General features: G+C 51.8%; 1 protein-coding gene across 1 annotated transcript in view; it reads right to left on the bottom strand.

The window, feature by feature from the left end:
- Positions 1 to 20,668, bottom strand: part of RASGEF1C (RasGEF domain family member 1C) — a 33,404-nt gene extending 12,736 nt beyond the window's left edge. The window contains exons 1-8 of the mRNA XM_068980592.1: positions 20,492 to 20,668; positions 20,200 to 20,322; positions 18,967 to 19,104; positions 11,630 to 11,830; positions 10,666 to 10,740; positions 2,257 to 2,346; positions 595 to 697; positions 1 to 80 (exon numbers count right to left, since the gene is read on the bottom strand). Coding sequence (XP_068836693.1) covers positions 1 to 80; positions 595 to 697; positions 2,257 to 2,346; positions 10,666 to 10,740; positions 11,630 to 11,830; positions 18,967 to 19,104; positions 20,200 to 20,322; positions 20,492 to 20,668 — 987 coding nt within the window. The remainder of the gene's footprint in view (positions 81 to 594; positions 698 to 2,256; positions 2,347 to 10,665; positions 10,741 to 11,629; positions 11,831 to 18,966; positions 19,105 to 20,199; positions 20,323 to 20,491) is intronic.
- Between the last annotated feature and the right edge of the window lie 518 nt (positions 20,669 to 21,186).

Here is a 21,186-nt window from a genome sequence, read left to right as displayed (position 1 = left end):
CTCAAGGATGAAAAACTTGGCTGTCTTCACTTTGGCCCAAGTCTTCTTCAGCCTGGAGACCGGGCTCATGTTCATGCCCGCTGGAAGAGGGATGGCTAAGCTGGGTGCAGGGCCAGGCTGGCAGGGCTCTTCTGGGCTGCATAGTTTTATTGCTACACAGCTCCTCTGGGGAGCCCCCAGCTGGCTGACCTCCTAATCCTCTCCGGCTACACCCTGACGAGGGCTGACATTTGGGGGAGCCTCAGCCTGCCAGATGAGGGGTGGGTGGGCATTAATGGACGCTGTGTCCAGGCTGGCCTGGCTTCTGTGTGTGCAGGCCCCTGTCCCCATGCCCACAGCACGGGCCGATACTGTGACCAGGAGCCTGCTTTTGGTCCCCACTCACCCTGAATCTGGGTACATGCTGCCAAGCTCTCACCAAGCACATCGAAAGGACTGGGCTTGCCTCTAAAGGGGCACCTCCCCAGGACCTTCGGAATGAGGTAGGGGAATTGGAGGCACATCCTGGCTGGCGCCCCACTGCCTGGCTGCGCCCACCCCATCCTCTCTGGGAGCACTTGCCCCGGGGGCCCCAGGCCTGGCCGGCCCACTCACAGATGATGGCCATTAGGGAGTTGAAGTTGCCGATGTTGAAGCACTCCCGGGCCACGTCGATGAAGAACTCAATCACCTGGGCCCTCTGTTTCTTCTTGGCTGGCTGGGGACAGGGTACCTGAGCCTCAGTGATGAGGGGTCCCCACCCTGCGCTGACCTGCTTAGGCATCTTGCCCCTCATTAAACTTTCCAGCTGAGATGCTTCAGACCAGGGTGATCTGCAGCCTGAGGACTCAGGGTCTCACCATGCCCCGGGGGGAGGCAGCACAGAGTCCATTGCACAGAGGGTCAAGTGGGGGGGTGGTGGGACTTCTGTGGGGACCCATGAGCCGCCTGCAACATGGGGGGCACTGGGGGCCTCTCCTGTCCCCCTCCTCTCAGGCTCAGTTCCAGCATCTCTTCTCTTAAGTCCAGGAAGCAGAGCCACCTCACCTTTCTTCCCAGCACCAAACAGCCTTCACTCTGCATGGGGTGTGGTGGCCACACAGTGACCCGGAGGCCCTGTCCCCTAGCAGCCCCATCACTGCTTTCTGTCAACTGACTGTGCAACCTCACCCCCAATGCCAGCTGAGTGTATGAGACTTTGACCTCTTTGACGGCTCAGAACCAGACTGTGTCCTTCTCTGGCCGAGTGCTGCCCGGCTCTGCGGTGAGCTCGGTCCAGGTTTTGCTCAGGTAAAGCCCCATCTCTCTTGGCTCCCAGGCCAGGGATGTGACGTCAGAAGAGGCAGGGCTCAGGGAACCCCACAGTGTCCTCTCTAAGGAGATCGCCTGCCTCCCAGACATGCGGTGTGGTCTTTACTGCCACTGAGAAGTGTGTTGTGTTACTGCTGGAGCTGTGACACCTGAAACCTTCAGAGGGCTGCCACCTGAGGTCCTGCTGTGCTTTGGAGGGCAGCCCCCACAGCGATGGCGACAGTGACTGAGCAAGGCGGACGAGCAGGCTCGACCACGGCTGGGTGTGGGTGTCCTGACGGGAGCCGCTTGAGCCTCTCCCACTTTCTCAATTGCAAGCGTTGACCCCATAAACAAACCCCTTACCCCCCAAGCTCTGTCTGCTTCCAGAGAGCCCACCCCAGCACATACGCTTCCTCCAAACTGTCCCTGAGACAGGGGGCCCTGGGCTTCACCTCACAGTGGAGGAATGGCCTGGGGAGAGGGCCCCACTGCTGTAAGGAGGGGAGGAGGCCCGGCAGGGCTGAGATCCAGTGGCCAGCACGTCCAGCTCGGTGTTGCCGAGTCTCCCTGCTTTCTGGGAGATGCCAGGGACCTGGACTTCAAAGGGCGATCTCCCACTTCTTAAAGTTGGATTATTTCTACCTCTTAGTCCCGAGTGAGCCACACAGAATTCAGCTGCAGGCCAGGCTGCCCCAGGCCCAGGTGGGAGAAGCGGATAGCCTACTCCCCTCTCCCTCAGCAAGCATCTCTCTGACTCCCTCTGGGACTGGTAGGTGGATTCACGTCAGGCTCTACTCAGGGGGAAATGTCTCTACAGGCAAGCCAGGTAACACCTGGTGTCCCAGAGGGTGCTCAGCCTGGCGCTGGGCTAGGAGACAGATGGGCTCATCATGGTCCCCCCCAGGGGGGCTCCTCTCCAGCCCCGGCCAGCTTTGGCCATGCCAGCTTTGGCCAGGCCAGCTCAAGGTCTGGCTTCCTACGCACCATGCAGATCTCAGTAGCCACGAGGTAGCACAGTCTGTTGAACCATTTCACGTAAGCTTCCAGGTTGTTAGTCTTCTCTCTGAAACAAGGCTAGGAAAGACATAAGAACCACACTCAGACTTTTTGTCAATAACTTTTTGAACACAAATAACTTTTTAAAAGTCAGCCATCATCATTATAGACGATCTCAGAAACGTCAAAACCTCAAAACCATCCACAGATTTGACATATCCTTCTAGTTATATTTTCTATACACCTAAAGATGTACTCTGCATATGTTAAATAAGCAGGGCAACAATATACAGCCTTGACGTACTCCTTTTCCTATTTGGAACCAGTCTGTTGTTCCATGTCCAGTTCTAACTGTTGCTTCCTGACCTGCATATAGGTTTCTCAAGAGGCAGGTCAGGTGGTCTGGTATTCCCATCTCTCATAATTTTCCAGAGTTTATTGTGATCCACACAGTCAAAGGCTTTGGCATAATCAATAAAGCAGAAGTAGATGTTTTTCTGGAACTCTCTTGCTTTTTCCATGATCCAGCGGATGTTGGCAATTTGATCTCTGGTTCCTCTGCCTTTTCTAAAACATCTGGAAGTTCACGGTTCATGTATTGCTGAGAAATGCTGGGCTGGAAGAAGCACAAGCTGGAATCAAGATTGCCGGGAGAAATGTCAATAACCTCAGATATGCAGATGACACCACCCTTATGGCAGAAAGTGAAGAGGAACTAAAAAGCCTCTTGAGGAAAGTGAAAGAGGAGAGTGAAAAAGTTGGCTTAAAGCTCAACATCCAGAAAACGAAGATCATGGCATCTGGTCCCATCATTTCATGGGAAATAGATGGGGAAACAGTGGAAGCAGTGTCAGACTTTATTTTGGGGGGCTCCAAAATCACTGCAGATGGTGACTGCAGTCATGCAATTAAAAGACGCTTACTCCTTGGAAGAAAAGTTATGACCAACCTAGATAGCATATTGAAAAGCAGAGACATTACTTTGCCAACAAAGGTCCATCTAGTCAAGGCTATGGTTTTTCCAGTGGTCATGTATGGATGTGAGAGTTGGACTGTGAAGAAGGCTGAGCGCCGAAGAATTGATGCTTTTGGACTGTGGTGTTGGAGAAGACTCTTGAGAGTCCCTTGAACTGCAAGGAGATCCAACCAGTCCATTCTAAAGGAGATCAACCCTGGGATTACTTTGGAAGGAATGATACTAAAGCTGAAGCTCCAGTACTTTGGCCACCTCATGCGAAGAGTTGACTCATTGGAAAAGACTCTGATGCTGGGAGGGATTGGGGGCAGGAGGAGAAGGGGACGACAGAGGATGAGATGGCTGGATGGGGTCACTGACTCGATGGACGTGAGTCTGAGTGAACTCCGGGAGTTGATGATGGACAGGGAGGCCTGGCGTGCTGCGATTCATGGGGTTGCAAAGAGTTGGACATGACTGAGCGACTGAACTGAACTGAAAGATGAAACTTAATGTATGGATCTATCATATACCCCTACACACAGGTAACGCTCATTACTCATAAATTTTGTGTTTGGTCCCTAATGTTTCATTTCATTTGTAACCTGCAAATCCACGCCCACATCGCTTCTTGGCCATTTGTGGACATGCACCGGGCAGCAGGACGTTTGTCACCCAGCGCACCTCTGAGTTCCCAGCTGAGGTTGAGCTGATGCCCTGACTTCTGGCTTCAGCTTCTGCACTGTAAACAAGTGTCCTTTCTCTAATCTACTTAGTGTCATTTTTTGCATTTTCGTGTTGTTTGTTGGTGATTTCACTGGTCAAAGTGGCCCCAGGCACAGAGATGGAACCGTCCAGCGCAGCGCAGCCATGCTGCCTCATGTTCCCAAGCACATGGAGGCTGGCATGTGCCCTAAGGGAAGAAATATGTTTGATAAGCTTCATTCAGACGTGTGCCGTAGTACTGTTGGCCATGAATTCAGTGTTACTGAATCAACAATAGAAGGTCTCATTAAACAGAAACACACACAAATCAAGGTTATATATTGACTGTTTGATGAAAAGGCTGGGATGAGACGCTCACAAGGAACCTAATCTTATATTTTCCTTAGGAGTGAGGACTCGGTATTTGCCAATTCAGTGTTCATGATGACTATAGGATATAAGGATGGCAAATAATGAGGATCAATCATATGTATGTACGTATGTTTCTATCTATAACTATATTTTTGTATTTTCCCACATGAACCTTCTCATGTGCTAGCAAATATCCTTTAGAAACATAATTTTAAAAATGGAAACATAATTTTATAAATCCACTGTATAAGTGTATCACAATTTCAGAGAATCCAAAAGAAGCAAAAAAAGAGAAAAGAAGAATAGGTAAAGAAGGCAAGGAAGAAGACAGTAAAAACAAATCCACAGAGATCAGAAATTACTCTATATGGATTTGTTTAGTCACTAATTAAAAAAAAATCCAACTGCCTGCTATTTTCAAGAGCTACATCCCAAACACAGGGATATAAATAAAAATAGAAAAATATGCATGATAAATACACATATCTATGTTAATATTAGACAAAATAGACTTTAAGGCAAAAAAAAAGACTAAGGCAAGAAGCATTAGAAGAGTTTAAAGGGTAACTGCATAAAGATAAAATTTTTGAGTTATTGAGAATATAGCAGGAGTTTAAATTTGTCTGTACCTAATAGCATAGCTTCAAAATATGAAGGCAGAAATAATCCAAAAATGTAAATTCCTTATAAGGAGGAAATTAAGAACACCTATTCATTAAAAGACACAAATAATGAGAATGAAAGGCAAAGCAATCAACCAGGGGAAGAAAATTTGCAGTACATCTAACTGACAAAGGATAATTAACTACTACTAAGTCGCTTCAGTTGTGTCCGACTCTGTGCAACCCCATACACCCCATACACGGCAGCCCATCAGGCTCCCCCGTCCCTGGGATTCTCCAGGCAAGAACACTGGAGTGGGTTGCCATTTCCTCCTCCAATGCATGAAAGTGAAAAGTGAAAGTGAAGTTGCTCAGTCATGTCCGACTCTTAGCGACCCCATGGACTGCAGCCCACCAGGCTCCTCCATCCATGGGATTTTTCAGGCAAGAGGACTGGAGTGGGGTGCCATTGCCTTCTCCGAAAATTAACTAGTACACATTTTAAATACTCACACAAAACTCTTAAAAATGCTTAAGGAAAAAGACAAATCAGTACTAGAAAACTGAAGAAAAATTAGGGATGGGCATTTCATAGAAGAGAAAACAAGAAGGTCCGAAACACATGAAAAGATGCTCCATCTAACAGTTTGACAAAAATTTAAGTTTGATAACTTCAAGTGTCAGTGAGGCCGTGGAGCAAGAATAACTCCCTGGTGGCAGTGTAAACGGATACAGCCTCACTTGGCATCGCCTGTGACTGACACAGGGCAGACAGTGATTCCATTCACAGGTATATCCTAGAGCGACATCTCAAAGTGTTGTCCCTGGGCTCCTGGGGGCCTCCAGGACCCTTTCAGGGGGTCCACAAGGGCAAACCTGTCTTCATATCCATAAAATATTCCTGCCTTTTCACTGTCTTAACATTTGCACTCATACATAATAGAACGATGAGTAAAATTACTGCTGCCTTAGTCTGAACTGAGACAGAAGCCCCAGATGATACCATTGCGTTCTTCACTACTACATACAGTAAAAGGAAAAAAGTGAGTGTGACTTAAGGATGTTCTTGAAAACATAAACTTCAGTTTTATTAAATCTCAACCCTGAGTATCTGTCTCTTTCATATTCTGTGTGACAGAAGGGGAGTGCCGTCATCTTTTGGCATCCTTAGGTGAATGGTTCCATCACCCCTCTTGGATACCAAAATGTGACGATGCTCAAGTTCCTTATGTAAAATGCATAGTATTTGCATAAACTCATGCACGTTCTCCTGTATACTTTAAATCACCTCTAGTTTACTTATAATACCCAATACAATCTAAAAACTATGTAAATAGTGGCCTGGTACACGGCAAATTCAAGTTTTGTTTTTTTTAGAACTTTCTTGAATTTCAAAGTTTTCTAATATTGCTAAACTGAGAGTGGTGGGGTCTGCGGTTGCAGAACCTGCAGGTGTGCAGGGAGGACTGTAAACACGGGTACTTCTGCTGTGCACACAGGTCTCATGGTGCTCTTGTAGAAGCTCACTAGTGCACCTGACGTGAGCTGAACTTTACCCACAAACACCACTTTACCTGAAAAAAGACTGACCCATGTGGTTATGCACATTTCAGTATTTGGCTGATGCTTCCTTTACATCAATTAAAATGACCCTGTAACTTCAAGGAAAACAATTGATAGTATTTGTTGCCAAGGATAAAATTCAAGTTTTCAAGAGAGAATTGGAAACCTAAAAAACACATATCTGCCTCTGGAGCCTGACAGCTTCCCAGTACTTAAGAACTTTTTTGGATGATGTTAGTAGTGAATATACACAATGAATATTTTTAAAAAATATCATCTAATGAAATATGTCAACATTCAGAAGATCTGCTTGATTAGGTGAACCCATATTTTCCAAATGGCCAATATATGTCAAAATTGTACATAGGTAAAAAGATCCATTCAAGATGCGCAGTTTAGATGCTCAGCCACGTCCAAATCTTTGCGACTCTATGGACTGTAGCCTGCCAGGTTCCTCTTGTCCATGGGATTTTCCAGGCAAGAATACTGAAGTGGGTTGCCATTTCAAGGTGGACCAATGAATTTAATGTGATGGAGTTTAGATTCCAAACTACAATTAATCATAAAAAATTATCCCTTGTTGAGTTTTACTGTAGTATCAAAGAAGAATATTCACAATTATTTGAAAAGGCCGTAATATACTCCCTCTTTTTCCAACTACATATTTGTGTGAGGAAGTTGGATTTTCAATCAAGATAATGTTACGTCAAGAGATTGAATGCAAATTAAGAGAATTCAGCTGTCTTCTATCGTCAGTCATTAGAAAGATGTTTTTCAAATAGCTATGAAAAGAAGTGAAAGGCAAAGCAGATAAGGAAAGATATACCCATTTGAATGCAGAGTTCCAAAGAACAGCAAGGAGAGATAAGAAAGCCTTCCTCATATCAATGAAAAGAAATAGAGGAAAACAATAGAATGGGAAAGACTAGAGATCTCTTCAAGAAAATTAGAGATACCAAGGGAACATTTCATGCAAAGATGGGCACAATGAAGGACAGAAACGATATGGACCTAACAGAAGCAGAAGATATAAAGAAGAGGTGGCAAGAATACATAGAAGAACTGTACAAAAAAGACCTTCATGACACAGATAATCATGATGCTGTGATCACTCACCTAGAGTCAGATATCCTGGAATGCAAAGTCAAGTGGGGCTTATGAAGCATCACTATGAACAAAGCTACTGCAGGTGATGGAATTCCAGTTGAGCTCTTTCAAAATCCTGAAAGATGATGCTGTGAAAGTGCTGCATTCAATATGCCAGCAAATTTGGGAAACTCAGCAGTGGCCACAGGACTGGAAAAGGTCAGTTTTCATTCTAATCCCAAAGAAAAGAAATGCCAAAGAATATTCAAACTACCGCACATTTGCACTTATCTCACATGCTAGCAATGTAATGCTCAAAATTCTCCAAGCCAGGCTTCAACAGTACGTGAACTGTGAACTTCCAGATGTTCTAGTTGGCTTTAGAAAAGGCAGAGGAATCAGAGATCAAATTGCCAACATCCACTGGATCACCAAAAAAGCAAGAGAGTTCTAGAAAAACATCTACTTCTGCTTTATTGACTATGCAAAAGCCTTTGACTGTGTGGATCACAACAAACTGGAAAATTCTGAAAGAGATGGGAATACCAGACCACCTGACCTGCCTCCTGAGAAATCTGTATCCAGGTCAGGAAGCAACAGTTAGAACTGGACATGGAACAACAGACTGGTTTCAAATAGGGAAAGGAGTATGTCAAGGCTGTATATTGTCACCCTGCTTATTTAACTTACATGCAGAGTACATCATGAGAAATGCTGGACGGGATGAAGCACAAGCTGGAATCAAGTTGCTGGGAGAAATGTCAGTAAGCTCAGATATGCAGATGACACCACCCTTATGGCAGAAAGTGAAGAACTGAAGAGCCGCCTCTTGATGAAAATGAAAGAGAAGAGTGAAAAATTTGGCTTACAACTCAAAATTCGTAAAACTATGATCATGGCATCTGGTCCCATCACTTCATGGCAAATAGATGGGGAAATAATGGAAACAGTGACAGACTTTATTTTGGGGGGCTCCAAAATCACTGCAGATGGTGACTACAGCCATGAAATTAAAAGATGCTTGCTCTTTGGAAGAAAAGTTATGATCAACCTAGACAACATATTAAAAAGCAGAGACATTACTTTGCCAACAAAGGTCCATCTAGTCAAAGCTATGGTTTTTCCAGTGGTCATATATGGATGTGAGAGTTGGACTATAAAGAAAGCTGAGCTCAGAAGAATTGATGCTTTTGAACCATAGTGCTGGAGAAGACTCTTGAGAGTCCTTTGGAGTATAAGGAGATCCAACCAGTCCATCCTAAAGGAAATCAGTCCTGAATATTCATTGGAAGGACTAATGCTAAAGCTGAAACTCCAATACTTTGGCCACCTGATGCAGAGAACTGACTTATTTGAAAACACCCTGATGCTGGGAAAGATTGAGGGCAGGAGGAAAAGGGGATGACAGAGGGTGAGATGGTTGGATGGCATCACCAACTCAATGGACATGAGTCTGAGTAAACTCAGGGAGTTGGTGATGGACAGGGAGGCCTGGTGTGCTGCAGTCCATGGGGTCACAAAGAGTTGGACATGACTGAATGACTGAACTGAACTGAGAGAAATTTTTAAAAATACCATAAAACAATATCACTCTTCTCATTAATTTTTTTGAAAATAGAGTTATTTTCATAAAATATGTAACTTATTAACATATAATAGATTATTCTGATTTTGAATAAATATTTTTTAAAGTTATTGTTCTTACTGGCTAATATAATAAATGTTGTTTAGCTGCTAAGTCGTGTCCAACTCTTTGCAATGCCATGGGCTGTTACACATCAGGCCCCTCTCTCGGGATTTCCCAGGCAAGAATCCTGGAGTGGGTTGCCATGCCCTCCTCCAGGGGATCTTCCCAACCCAGGGATCGAGCCCAGGTCTCCTTCATCACAGGCAGATTCTTTACCATCTCAGCCACCAGGGAGGCCCAAGAAAGTGTTAGCCATGTTCAACTCTTTGCAACCCCATGGACTATAGCCTGCCAGGCTCCTCTGTCCATGTAATTGTTTAGGCAAGAATACTGGAGTGGGTTGCTATTCCCATCTCCAGGGGATCTTCCCAACACAGGGACTGAACCCAGGTCTCCTGCATTGCCAGCAGATTCTTTACCAGCTGAGCCACCAGCGATGCCATGCAAATGTCCTTCCTTCCATTCTTACAGGTGCTCTTATTCTAACAGCTGCATAGCCTTCTGTGTATGGGTGCACTGCGATATTAATCGAGTCCCTGTGGATGGTATGGTAGTTTGCTTCCAGTCTTTGGTCATAAAACACAGAAAAATATCCCAGATATCTTTGTGTGTACACGTGTTTGTGTATACCTGTAGGATAAATCGTTAGGTGTGAAAAGTTGGGGTCCAGAGTGTACATTTAAAGTGTTGATTCTATTGCCACGCTGCTCTCCAAAGTGGCTGTGCCAATTTCACCCCCTGCCAGCTGTTTGTGAGACCGTCCCTTTCCCTACACACACACACACACACACACACACATAATGTTTAATCTCTGCTTATCCTGGAGGTGAAATGCAATTGTACATTTAGTTTGCACTTCTTTTATTAGGTGCCAGGGAAGAAGACATAATATTTCCAGTTCTGCTTCAGATTTAACTCCTTGATAAACACCAATAGACTGATGGATGGGCTCTCAGAAAGAGCGGCAGGCTCTGAAATTCGGTGTGTAATCCGCCTTCAGAGGGAAGGGCGTGTGCCCTGAACTTCTTGGACAGCATGCATCGGCCTGCGTTCCCCAAGTGGCCACTAGAGGGCATCGGCGCCCACCACCACACACCGGGAGGGCACACGGGGTCTTGTAGTGGCCTGGGTGTGAACCTCCCCGCTCTGACCCACCCAGGGCTTAGGATCATGGAGTGCCCTCGACCCTTGCTGGGTGGCTGACCCCGGCAGTCTTGTCTGGCCCTCCCAGGCTTCCCTGGGACTCAGGGCTGCTGGGATGTGCCCACCTTAGGCTAGGGCGTGGGTGGAATGGGCACGTCCCTGCCAAGCCCATCTGCTCTGTTCCGGGCCCCTCTGGAGCTGGCTGAGCTGGTGCTCTGGGAATCCCACGGAGGGACTCGTGGGTAGGGGTCCCTGCCTGGACAGTCCGTCCACGGGCCTCCTACCTTTGTGCTGGCCAGAGGGTCCTTGTTCACAAAAGCCTGGACAAACTCCTCAGGTCCGATGTGCCGCAGCTGTTCCTGCACCAGAGAGAGAGGAGGAGTCAGCAAAAGGAGAAAGGGATGTCCACTGGGCGCCCGGCGTGGGCCCACCGCCCTTCTCACGGGGGCTCCACAGCCCTGTTCCGGGTTGTCACAGAGCTCAGCACCATCCTGAAGATGTCAGCCCCTCCCTTCCTCTGCCCAGGGGCTGCTGCTTTTCACGGGGGCAGGGTCAGCGTCTCCACAGGGAGTGCTTGTGGAGTGAGATACCTAGGAAACCAGGCTCAAAACTGGGTCATCCATGACCTGGGTAGGCCTGGGGGCCAAGAGCATGGGGTCTGGGTCAGAAAAGGATCCTGGCCCTGTTCCTCCTGCTGCTTGACTTGTGGCAAATCGCTTAAACTAAACCTCTGGGCTTTAGCTTCCTCATTTGTGAAAAGAGAATAATAACAACAGTACCTGGCCAGGTGGTGGGAAGGTGTAATGAGACAGTGAGTCTAAGTCTTGACCATAAAGGCTGTTTGCGCTTCTCTGGAAAGCTGGGGTGGGTGCAGTGGCTGTGTGAGTCCTGGATGGGGGAAACTGAGACCTGGGTGGGGAAGGTGCTAGCTGTGGGGCTGATTACACATCCGGTGGTGTCAGAGCCAGGATCTGAACCTCGTTCCTCTGTCTGAGGCCTGGACTCAGGCCAGAGGTCAAAGTTAGGCAAGGTTGGTACCTGCAGCCCTTCCGTTCCTCTCCCCAGGCATGGGGAGAGGCTGCTCCAGAGTCAGGGCCCTCTGCAGATGCCGGGGTGGCCCTGAAGGGATGGGCTCAGACCCCAGGTTAGGCTGAGATGAGGTGCGGGACAAGATGGGGGAGGGGTGGCTGGCTACGCTCAGCACTCCAGGCTCTGGGTCTGGATGGAGGGTGGCACAGGCCTGCTCACCAGCTCCACGTGCGTCAGCTGCTGAGCCAGCATGTAGGGGTCACTGCAGATGCCAAGGAGCTCCCTGTGGATGGAGGCTGGAGGCTTGGTCCTGTAGGAGACGGGCTTGTCGGTGCCCAGCAGGCTTTCCGGTCCCTGGCCCAGAGCGGCCAGCTTCTGGTGCAGAGCCTGCAGGAGCTGGTGCATCCTCTTTCTGTACGCCTGGAGTGGGGCAGAGATGGTGCTCAGGGCGGGAAACCTGCCTTCACATAGCCACGTCTAAGACAGAAAGGCTTCCCAGGTGACATGGATGGGCTACTCCTAGGTGTACCCACCTGTCTCAGGACCCAACTCAGGACAGGCTGGTTGGGGCTCACAGGCAAGGCTGGCTGGGGCAAAGGCTGCAGGACCGCCAGTGGAAGCCTAGTACAGCACACCTCGGGGAGGATGACTGGGGTGCAAAGCTGCCCGAGTTGTCTAGGTGGGGCGGGCACTGCCAGGGAGTGGAGGAAGGGAGGCGTGGGACGGGCCCTTCCCTGGATGCTAGCCTTTTGCTTGGCTTTACTAGGTGTCCCTGCCTGTCTCCCAGGCCTAGCTTAGAGAGGCCTTCCTCGCCCAGCCTTGCTGTCCATCCCCTGCCCCGGGCACTCTTCTCCAGCTCACCCTACGTGACTTCCTTGTGGGACCACTGCAGGAGATGACTGCGGTTGTTTACTGCCCTGCAGTGATAGCTTGGAGAGCAGAGAATCTGAGGTGACCTGTGTTACAGCTCTGGGCATGCAGTGGACACTTGATAACCATTTACTGTAGCAACAGGGCCCCTCGCCATGCAGCTCAGATGCCCTGGGCTTGGTGCAGGGACCACCCTTCCACCCCTCAGCGAAACCAATTATTGCCCCTCAGAGACCCCTATTTCCAAGGAAGGCACATCAGACCAGCTGGGTTTATGAAACAAGATGTCTTCACCTTCCCAAAGGGCTGTTGATAACCCACAGAACAGGCCCCCCAGCCTGTCAGCAAATGGCTCCCCCAGAGGTGGATTCAACCCCCTCGAGCCGGAAGCTGGCCTGGGAGCAGCAGTGGGCATCTGGGGTCTGGACTCCTGGCAGCAAAAAGGTGTCAGGCAGGCAGGTGGGGTTTCCAGTGGGGCCTGGTCCCAGAGGCCTCAGGAGAAGGTGGTGACTAGTCAGCACCGCCAGGTAATTTCCGATAGGAAAAATGCATGTTCTTCATACACACGATCCCAGAAGCATTTTGCAGGTGGGCAACAGGGTGCAGGGCTTGCCTGGGGACCTCAGTAGTTCCTTAAGCCTCTGACGGGGCTCGGAGGGGCACTGAGGGCCACCCCTGTTGGTGCCGAATGCTCTGGCGATGGAGATGGTGTCCCCACACTTTATGAACGTGCTTCTCTGTGGAGTGGCCAGGACAGCTTTGGTAGAGCCCTCAGGACACAGGGAGCCTGCTCCTGAACCCAAACCCTAACACTGACCCTGACTCCCAGAGTCGTGAGGGACAGACCGAGAAGGCAGCCAGTGTGTGGGTGAGCTGAGGTCTGACTTCTCTTTGTTGCCGGTGGGAAGAACAGCCCCCTCTCAGCTTGAAAGTGAAAGTTGCTCAGTTGTGTCCAACTCTTTGTGACCCCATGGACTATACAGACCGTGGGATTCTCCAGGCCAGAATACTGGAGTGGGTACTCGTTCCCTCCTCCAGGGGATCTTCCCAACTGAGGGATCGAAGCCAGGTCTCCCACACTGCAGCCGGATTCTTTACCAGCTGAGCCACAAGGGAAGCCCAAGAATACTGGAAAGGGTGGCCTATCCCTTCTTCAGCGGATCTCCCCAGCACAGGAACTGAGCTGGGGTCTCCTGCTTTGCAGGCGGATTCTTTACCAGCTGAGCTATCAGGGCTGTATCGCAGAGTATGCTTATCACACACGCTGCCTCCCAGGTTTTCGTCTGAGTGCCAGGAAGGCAGCGAGTGAGGTCCTGCCAGAGTCAGCCCCAGCGACACACATCAGTCAGCAGTGAGCCCCTGCACCTCCACCCGCCCCTCGTGTCTCTCTGCTGCTCAGTCTGGAGGGGCCTACGCTGGCTGTCGAGCTCCCGCGTCTCCCACTCAGCCCTCCACCACCCCACCCGACTCCACCGTCATCACCAGGCTGACTCTCGCTGTCACCGAGGACCTCCTGGCATGACAGCCAGGGGCTCGTTTCTCAGGCGGCGGCGGCCTCAGCTCCCCAGCTCTGCTGCCTTGGGCTGTCTGCGGGCTTGCTGGTCTGCCCTGTGGCTGCACGCCGGGTTCCTCCTGCCTCATCTCCTCCTCTCTTGATCATGCTCGGTGCTTCACTCCTGGGTTTTCTGGCTCACCTCCAGCGTCGTTTAGTGTGGGCAGTGTGTGGACGGTGCTCTCCTCTGGTCTCCAGCGCCACGTGGGCAAGGCCACCCGGACCAGACGCATGTCATCAGAAGCCACGCTGCCCCCGCAGGGCTGCCCCACCTGCTGCCTGTCTCAGGCTCCCGGCTCAGGGCCGTCCTCAAGCCACCTTCTCCCTCAGGCCGCTCTAGACCATCAGCAGCCCTCTTGATTTTGCTTGCTTCCGTTTCCGTGTCTTCCACCACAGTGTGTGTGGCGTAGGCCGTGGTTGTTTCCCTGCAAGCACAGCCACCTCAGTGGGTGCCGTGCATTCCCGCCAGCCTCTGTCTACTCCACCCTGCTGCAAGAGCATTCTGTTCCAAACACACATATAACCACCGCACCCTCCTTCCCTAAACTAGCAAAGACAAAAGCCCGGCGTGGCTCAGGGGTCCTGAGGTCAGCTCTGGCCGCGCTTAGTGGCCTCCATGTAGCCCTCGCTCCTCTTCTCCGGGCTCCAGACACAGACCACCTGCCCACCCCTCTGACCCACTCTCTCCTGCCCCGCAGCCAAGGCAGGACCTGTAGCCTTCTTCCTCCAAGCTCCGTTCCCTTCCTTCACAGTCCTTGCCCAAGCCTCTCACTGGAGTACCAGCTCCATGAAGGCCACGCTGGGTCTTTCTTTGCTGGTACCCAGAATGAACAGGAGGGGCCCACACACATTAGTGGATTGGATAAACCTGGCCTCCACCTGCTTGTCGTCAGTCAGCCTCTCCCAGGCAGACTGCAGAGCCTACCGGAGTCAAGGATGCGTCTGTGGCTACAGTTTGATAGAGCCGCGCACTGCCCCTATTTTTCAAACTGCAAACGATGTAGCAGGACTTGTTTCTATAGAACCCGTATCCACTCCAAATCGCCACTGACCGTGTGCTAATTCATTTAAAAATTTTCTAGTGCTGTTAACCTCAAGCTTATCTGTTGGGTTCTTTTTTTTTTATTTTTGGTGAATCTGAATGTGGGGAGAGTATTTGACCTTCTCTTTGACCTTGTCTCATGTGCTCAGTGATCTCTCCACCTTGTGGATGCAGGCTGTGTGCTCTTGGTGAATGCAGGCAGGCCCGGGGACCTACCCCCGAGAAAGCCCAGGTGTTCCTGTCGCTGTCGCGGCCTGCCTCTGGAGCACCGGGCCGCCCTGCCAGCTCAGCTCCCCCACTGGCTGAGGACAGGGGCCGGACTGTTTTCTCTGTCCTTCTCAGTTCTCACAGTGCTGCCCGCTGCGTGCAGAGCCAGCTATCAGCGTGGAGGTCGCCGTCACAGGGCGGCCTGGGTGAGGGGCAGCCAGCTCTCCAGGTACTTCCAAGTTCTCCTGGACCCAGTGTTTTGTGATTAGGGTTGGTTTCCATCCAGACAAGTAAAGACCCTTGTTTTCTAAAGTTCCTGAAAGCTCCCTCCTGAGCGAGCCCGTGGCCGATGTCCAGCAGCGCAGGCAGGAGCTCTGCACCCATCGCCAGCTTGCTCTCTAAGCCGGCGGCCGCCGCCCGTGGCCCCGGGGAGCCGGCAGACAGCCGTGTGAGTTGGAGAGCAAGGCTGGTGGCCGAGAGGGCTGCCCGTCCAGTCTCCTGAGGGGCCCAGTGCGTGTGGCCAGGGGACTGCTGTCCCCTGCCCTGTCTCTCTCAGCAGGTATCTGACCCTCTAGGCCTCCCTGGGGCCCCCCGTCTCTTTCAGCTTCGGCATCACCAAAAGGTGAAACTGCCGGGTTTCTTGAAGTGAAATGGCTGGGCCAACCTCCGGGGGGTGGGGGGCACGGGAGCCACCGTCTAAGGCAGGGTCTCCTGCCCAGCAGAGGGGGACCCGAAGATGGAACAGCTCAGACTCCACAGGCACGGACAGGGCCTCTGCAGAGCCGCTCCAGCCCCTTGTCCCCGGCTACTGAGAGGCGGTGGGGAGCACAGGGAGGACGTGAGGCTTCCAGGAGACGGCAGGGCGTCGGGCAGGAAGAGAAAGGCGTCACCTTGCACAGCCACTCTGACGCGGAAGCCCGGCTCCCCGCTGACCTGTCCTGCCTCCTTCACATTCCTGAACAGCGCTGTTTTCCTCACTGTCCTGCGAGGGAGGGGTTATCATCTTCCCTCTTAGAGAAAATAATTTCAGGCCCAGAGAGGTTAGGTAACCCCAAGACACACACGTTCTGGAAACACTGGTTTTGTGCACAACACTTCGTATCGTTTGATCCTATCACCTCTGGGTAAGAAATCTTTTACAAGAGGGTTCCGAAATGGTTTTGGAGCAAAATATATAATGTCTATGATTAAAAACAAACAAACAAACAAACCAACATTTGGAGGGAGGGGGAAGTGAGTGAAAGGAGAGAAGAAACGAGTTTGGCCAAATGTTGGTAACTGATGAATCTAGGCGATGAGCACACAGGACTTCATGGTTACTACTATCTGTATTTGTATATGTGTGAAAAGTTCCATAACAAAGTTTCATGAAAGTTAAAAATAATCCCCATGTGCCTGGGTTTTGGAGAGAATTTGTTCCTCATCATAGCTTACGTTTACCAAGTGCTGAAATACAAGCGCAGGTGACTGCAGGGACTCTGCCTCAGACTTGTGTGGTGGGAACAGTTATAATCTCCATTTGACTGATGAAGAAACTGAAATTTGGAGAGGGGAAGCACCTCGCCCAAGGTCACACAGCTGTGGGCTCAGAAGGTCTGACCCTGACCTCAGGTTCTGAGTCCCGTGGGTCCTGACTTACCAGTTTGGTTCAGAGCTCACCAATTCCTTTCTCAGCTAAGACTGTGTCTGTGCTGGGAAGGGAGCTGCCCGCAGGCTGCCTGAAGCATCAGGAAAGGGAAGCGCCATCTACCACACATCCCCTGGGAGTAAGTGCTTTCTGGAGAGGGGCAATGTGGGACTCACAAAGACAGATGTGGCACCCCTGGCCTACGCCTGGCTGGGTGGCATGGGGACTAGGGAATCTCAGCTCTGGTTTACATCACTTAGCATACCTAACTGGATTCCACAGGTAGGGATGAGAAATTCTCTAAATGAGTTACTTATTACTTATTTAGCTAACTCTAAGGAGAAGGCAATGGCAACCCACTCCAGTACTCTTGCCTGGCAAATCCCATTGACGGAGGAGCCTGGTAGGCTGCCATCTATGGGGTCACACACAGTCGGACACAGCTGAAGCGACTTCACTTCCACTTTTCAATTTCGTGCATTGGAGAAGGAAATGGCAACCCACCCCAGTGTTCTTGCCTGGAGAATCCCAGAGACGAGGGAGCCTGGTGGGTTGCCGTCTATGGGGTTGCACACGACTGAAGCAACTTAGCAGCAGCAGCAGCTAACTCTAAATGAGTTAGCTCTGAAAATCCACACCTGGTGGATGACTGCTTTTGACAGCCCATTCACAGGTCTTGGCTGTGTCTTATTTTCATCCACTCGGTGGTTAGAAAAGATTTCCCAGCAGATTCTTGAGGGCGTAGTGAGGAGGTGCTGCTTCGCAAAGAAACAAGCCCAGGACTTACACCTGTCCCAAAGCCTTGTGGCCAGAATGGCAGGGTCTGCCTCTGAAATGGCTCTGCCAATGGAGAGGCAGGCCTGACAAGGGCAGATAATCCCTTTTGTCAATGGCTTAGACTTCACACTGCTTGAAGGCCTACTGTCGGGGGAGAGGGGGGCAGGGGGGCAGAGATAAAGCAGAGGACTGGGCTCTCATCCCCTTACAAACCCTCTACTCCATCCATCCATCCATCCATCCATCCACCGTCTCTGTACCCATCTATTTTCCATCCATCTGTGATGCCCACCTCCCCTTTTATAAAGCCACCCACAGATCCATCAATTCATTCATCTACCCTTCCTCCCTCCATTCCAACATCTGTCCTCATCCATCCACCCACCCATCCACCCACCTTCCCATCCATGTTCTCACTCCCCCATCCACACCCACACACACACCCATCCACCTGTCCATCCACCCACCCTCCCATCCATCTGTTCATCCATCTATCCACTCACTAGTTATCATTTCCGCCTTTTTCCTTCATGTCTTTCCATCAGTCTTCCACAGCCACTTATCCTATTAATCTCCCTGCCTACCCAACTGCCCAAACATCTCTCTTCCCACCTCCACTCACCCATCAAAGTAGCCGACTATGTAGCAAACCAGTCGGCGTTTCCCCTTCCTGCTTCCTTCTCCTAATCCATCCAGTCATCGAGCCTTCCCTGAATGTTTCCTGCTGCACCTAAACCAAGTGTCATACTCAATCCCCAGATGGGTCAAGGGATGCAGAGGCGGAGATGACCTTCATCTCATCAAGCTCTCAGAACAGCTCTGTCTCTGAATCGGCCCCAGGGCAGGGCCTCCCTTTGTGAGCCTCATTAGGCCTTGGACTTCGCAGCTTCCTGTTGCTCAGCCTGCCTTAGCAGTTTCCTTTGGCTCCTGAGGCTCTGGGTTCAGACCCACTGTGGGGTTATCAGTTTGCCACATTCGGTGTCCTCCCAAGACAAGCGACATGCTCTCCCCTCTGAGTTCTCTCTCACCCCAGTCCTGGGAGGTAGGAGTTTTGTTCCTCTTTCTCACTTAAGTGCCTTCCCCAGAGTAATGGAGCTGGGAGAACAGGGCATGGTGTAGGGTGCAGAGGCACCTGACGCCCATTACACGGGCTGCCTCCCAAGCTACTGGGGAAGAGGCTTCTGCCAAGCCAGCGTGCTGGGTCACTGGCCTGACCAGGCAGCTGTAGGAGCCCATCTCTTGCCATCTGATGAGACCAGGATAGGAGAGAGCTCAAGAGCCCAGGTCTAGACCTAGAGGCCTGATTTCCCTGCCAGCTCTGCCGGTGCCCGATTCTCTGATGGGGCAGGAAGGGCTGATTTCAGAGGGGCCCCAGGGTACGGGTGGGGAGATGAGGGCCCAGAGGCCAGCCTGGGAACAGGCTCAGGTCCCAAGTGTGACGGTGGAGACAGGTTGAAAGGACTCTGGCCTGACTCGCCCACCTCGTCACAGGGGGCTATGCGGCCCACCACATCCTTCAGGTGACTGATGGTTGACTCCTCCTGGAAGTCCCGTGGAAACGTCTCTGTCCACTCGGCCAACAACTGGAGCAGTTTGGGGCCAAACTTCCGGACCCGGGCCTGCAAGGCAAGCCAAGGGTCGTCTGCATTTGGTGAGGGCTGCTTGGGAGGTGGGGGGTCACAGCGGCCCCTGCCTCAGCCACTCACTGTGCATGTGGGCTGCCCGAGGGCAGCAGCGATGGCTGGGGGCAGGTGGGCCTCTCCTTCCTCTGTCCCAGGAGACAGACGGGCATGGGGGCTGACCACGGAGAGCAGAGGGGGCAGACACATGTTTGGAATGGGGGTCATCTCTTACTCATAACCGCCAGTCCTTCTATCTCCCTTTCTGTGGTGACGGGATCTCAGTCTGCCTGTGGGGCCCCTCTCTCCCTCATTTTCAGCTGGCCCTCCCCCAGGGCTTCAGGAACATGCCAGATCAGTGCTGGCCAGTCAGGGCATGGCATTGGCCCACAGAGGGGCATGCCGCCTAAGCTAAGCCAGTGAGATCAGGATCTTTATTGGAATCCTCCTTCCATAGGATTGGGAAGGGTAGGCCAGGACCCTGGACCTGTGGAGGCCACCTGTCACCAGGCAGAGAACTCGCCTTAGCAAGAGAGAGACTGGCCCAGAGGAAAACAAAGCAAGGGGTCTTAGGGAGAAAGACCACTGATGTTTGAGGCCCGTGAGCCAGCAGTAGCTCGAGACTACGGTCATGTGAGCCAGTGAAGTCCCTTGGCCTTAGGTCAGTTGAAACCAGGTTTCTGTCACTGGACAGTGGAACCCTGCTGACTCAGTTGCGGCTTATGGAATACAGGGAGGGACAGAGGAAAGGACGTGGGGTGCTGAGGGAAGGCTGAGCCATCAGCGGACCAGCGGGAGAAGAAATGATTGAACAGAAGATGCGGCGGGCAGGCAGCGCAGCAGGCACTGCAAGACCACCCCCGGCCACACATGGGGCTCTCCTCGTGGTCCTCTGGGGGCCCAGTTCTGGGCTGTGCCCCCCTAAGACCCTGGAAAACAGCACTGGGGTTAAAGATTCTGACTCTGCCCTTCTGGCTCTGGGCTTCAGACACGTCAGAACCCCCTGGCAGGTGAATAGGATATTGATTCGCAGGGCATGGCGGGGGGGCGGGGGGCAGCACACTCGGAGGCCCGCTGCCCTGCCCTGCCTCTCACCTTGTCGAGCACCGGCTTGTCCAGCTGCTGCTGCTCAATGCACATGTGGCAGACCCGGGCCAGGAGCTCCTGGGGCTCGATGAAGAGGCGCGAGCTCAGCAGGAAGGTGAAGATGTAGGCTTTCTGGGGGGGCACAGGAGAAAGGCAGCACGTGCTCACAAGGCCCGGGAGGATGTGCCTCCCAGCCCCTGCACCCCCAGTCCCAGCCAGCCCCAGCTCTGCTGTCTCCCCCAGGCATGGTGGGACAGAGCCCATTTTGCTACCCCTCCTCCCCACTGGGTGGATCACCCACCTCAGGGTAGTAGTCGGCAGTAGGCACTAGGTGCTGGATCAGGGTGTCCAAGGAGGCTGAAGATGGAGCTCCACCCAGGAGGGGCTGCCCAGCCTGCTCGCCGTCCGTGGGCTCGGTGGGGGGTGGGCTGAGGCTGCCCGGGGTGATCATGTTGGATACGCTGAGTGTCTGGGGCATGCCCACCTGCAATGGCAAGGTGGCAGTTGGATCCCTGGCTGGGCAGGCCCTGCCTCCCATAGGCACTTCTGTGCCCACTCAAGCCCAGTGATCACTTCCTGGGAGGTCTGCCAGGGATGGCAGCTCCCCAAGCCACTGCATCCCCCAGGAGCCATCTCTGTTTCATTATCAGTCCTGGCCATTTAGGGATTGACTGCTTCCAGTGTTGAGTCTTACAGTGAAGGTTGTTTTTGACCAGGCTTAGACACTCAGCATATTTGCCGTGCTGCTGGCCACAAGAATGAATCAGAGGTGGACCTGATGCTAACTAGAGGGTGCGGATGCAGTCCTAGAACTTGTGTGCTACTTGAAAGCTCTTTCCCCTAGGTCCCTGAGCTGATGCTGGCACTGTTGGGACCGTCTTGTCCCTCAAGCAGCCAGGAAAGCACGTTCCTGAGTTCAGAGGCTGAGGCCTGGATCCTGCTGTGCCTGAAGCCGCTCTGTGGACTGCTCCATAATATGGGTGTGTTTGAGCTGCT

Source organism: Capricornis sumatraensis, chromosome 9, assembly GCF_032405125.1.
Source record: "Capricornis sumatraensis isolate serow.1 chromosome 9, serow.2, whole genome shotgun sequence".
In the NCBI taxonomy this organism is placed as follows: domain Eukaryota; kingdom Metazoa; phylum Chordata; class Mammalia; order Artiodactyla; family Bovidae; genus Capricornis; species Capricornis sumatraensis.
This window is presented reverse-complemented; position numbering and strand designations above follow the sequence as displayed.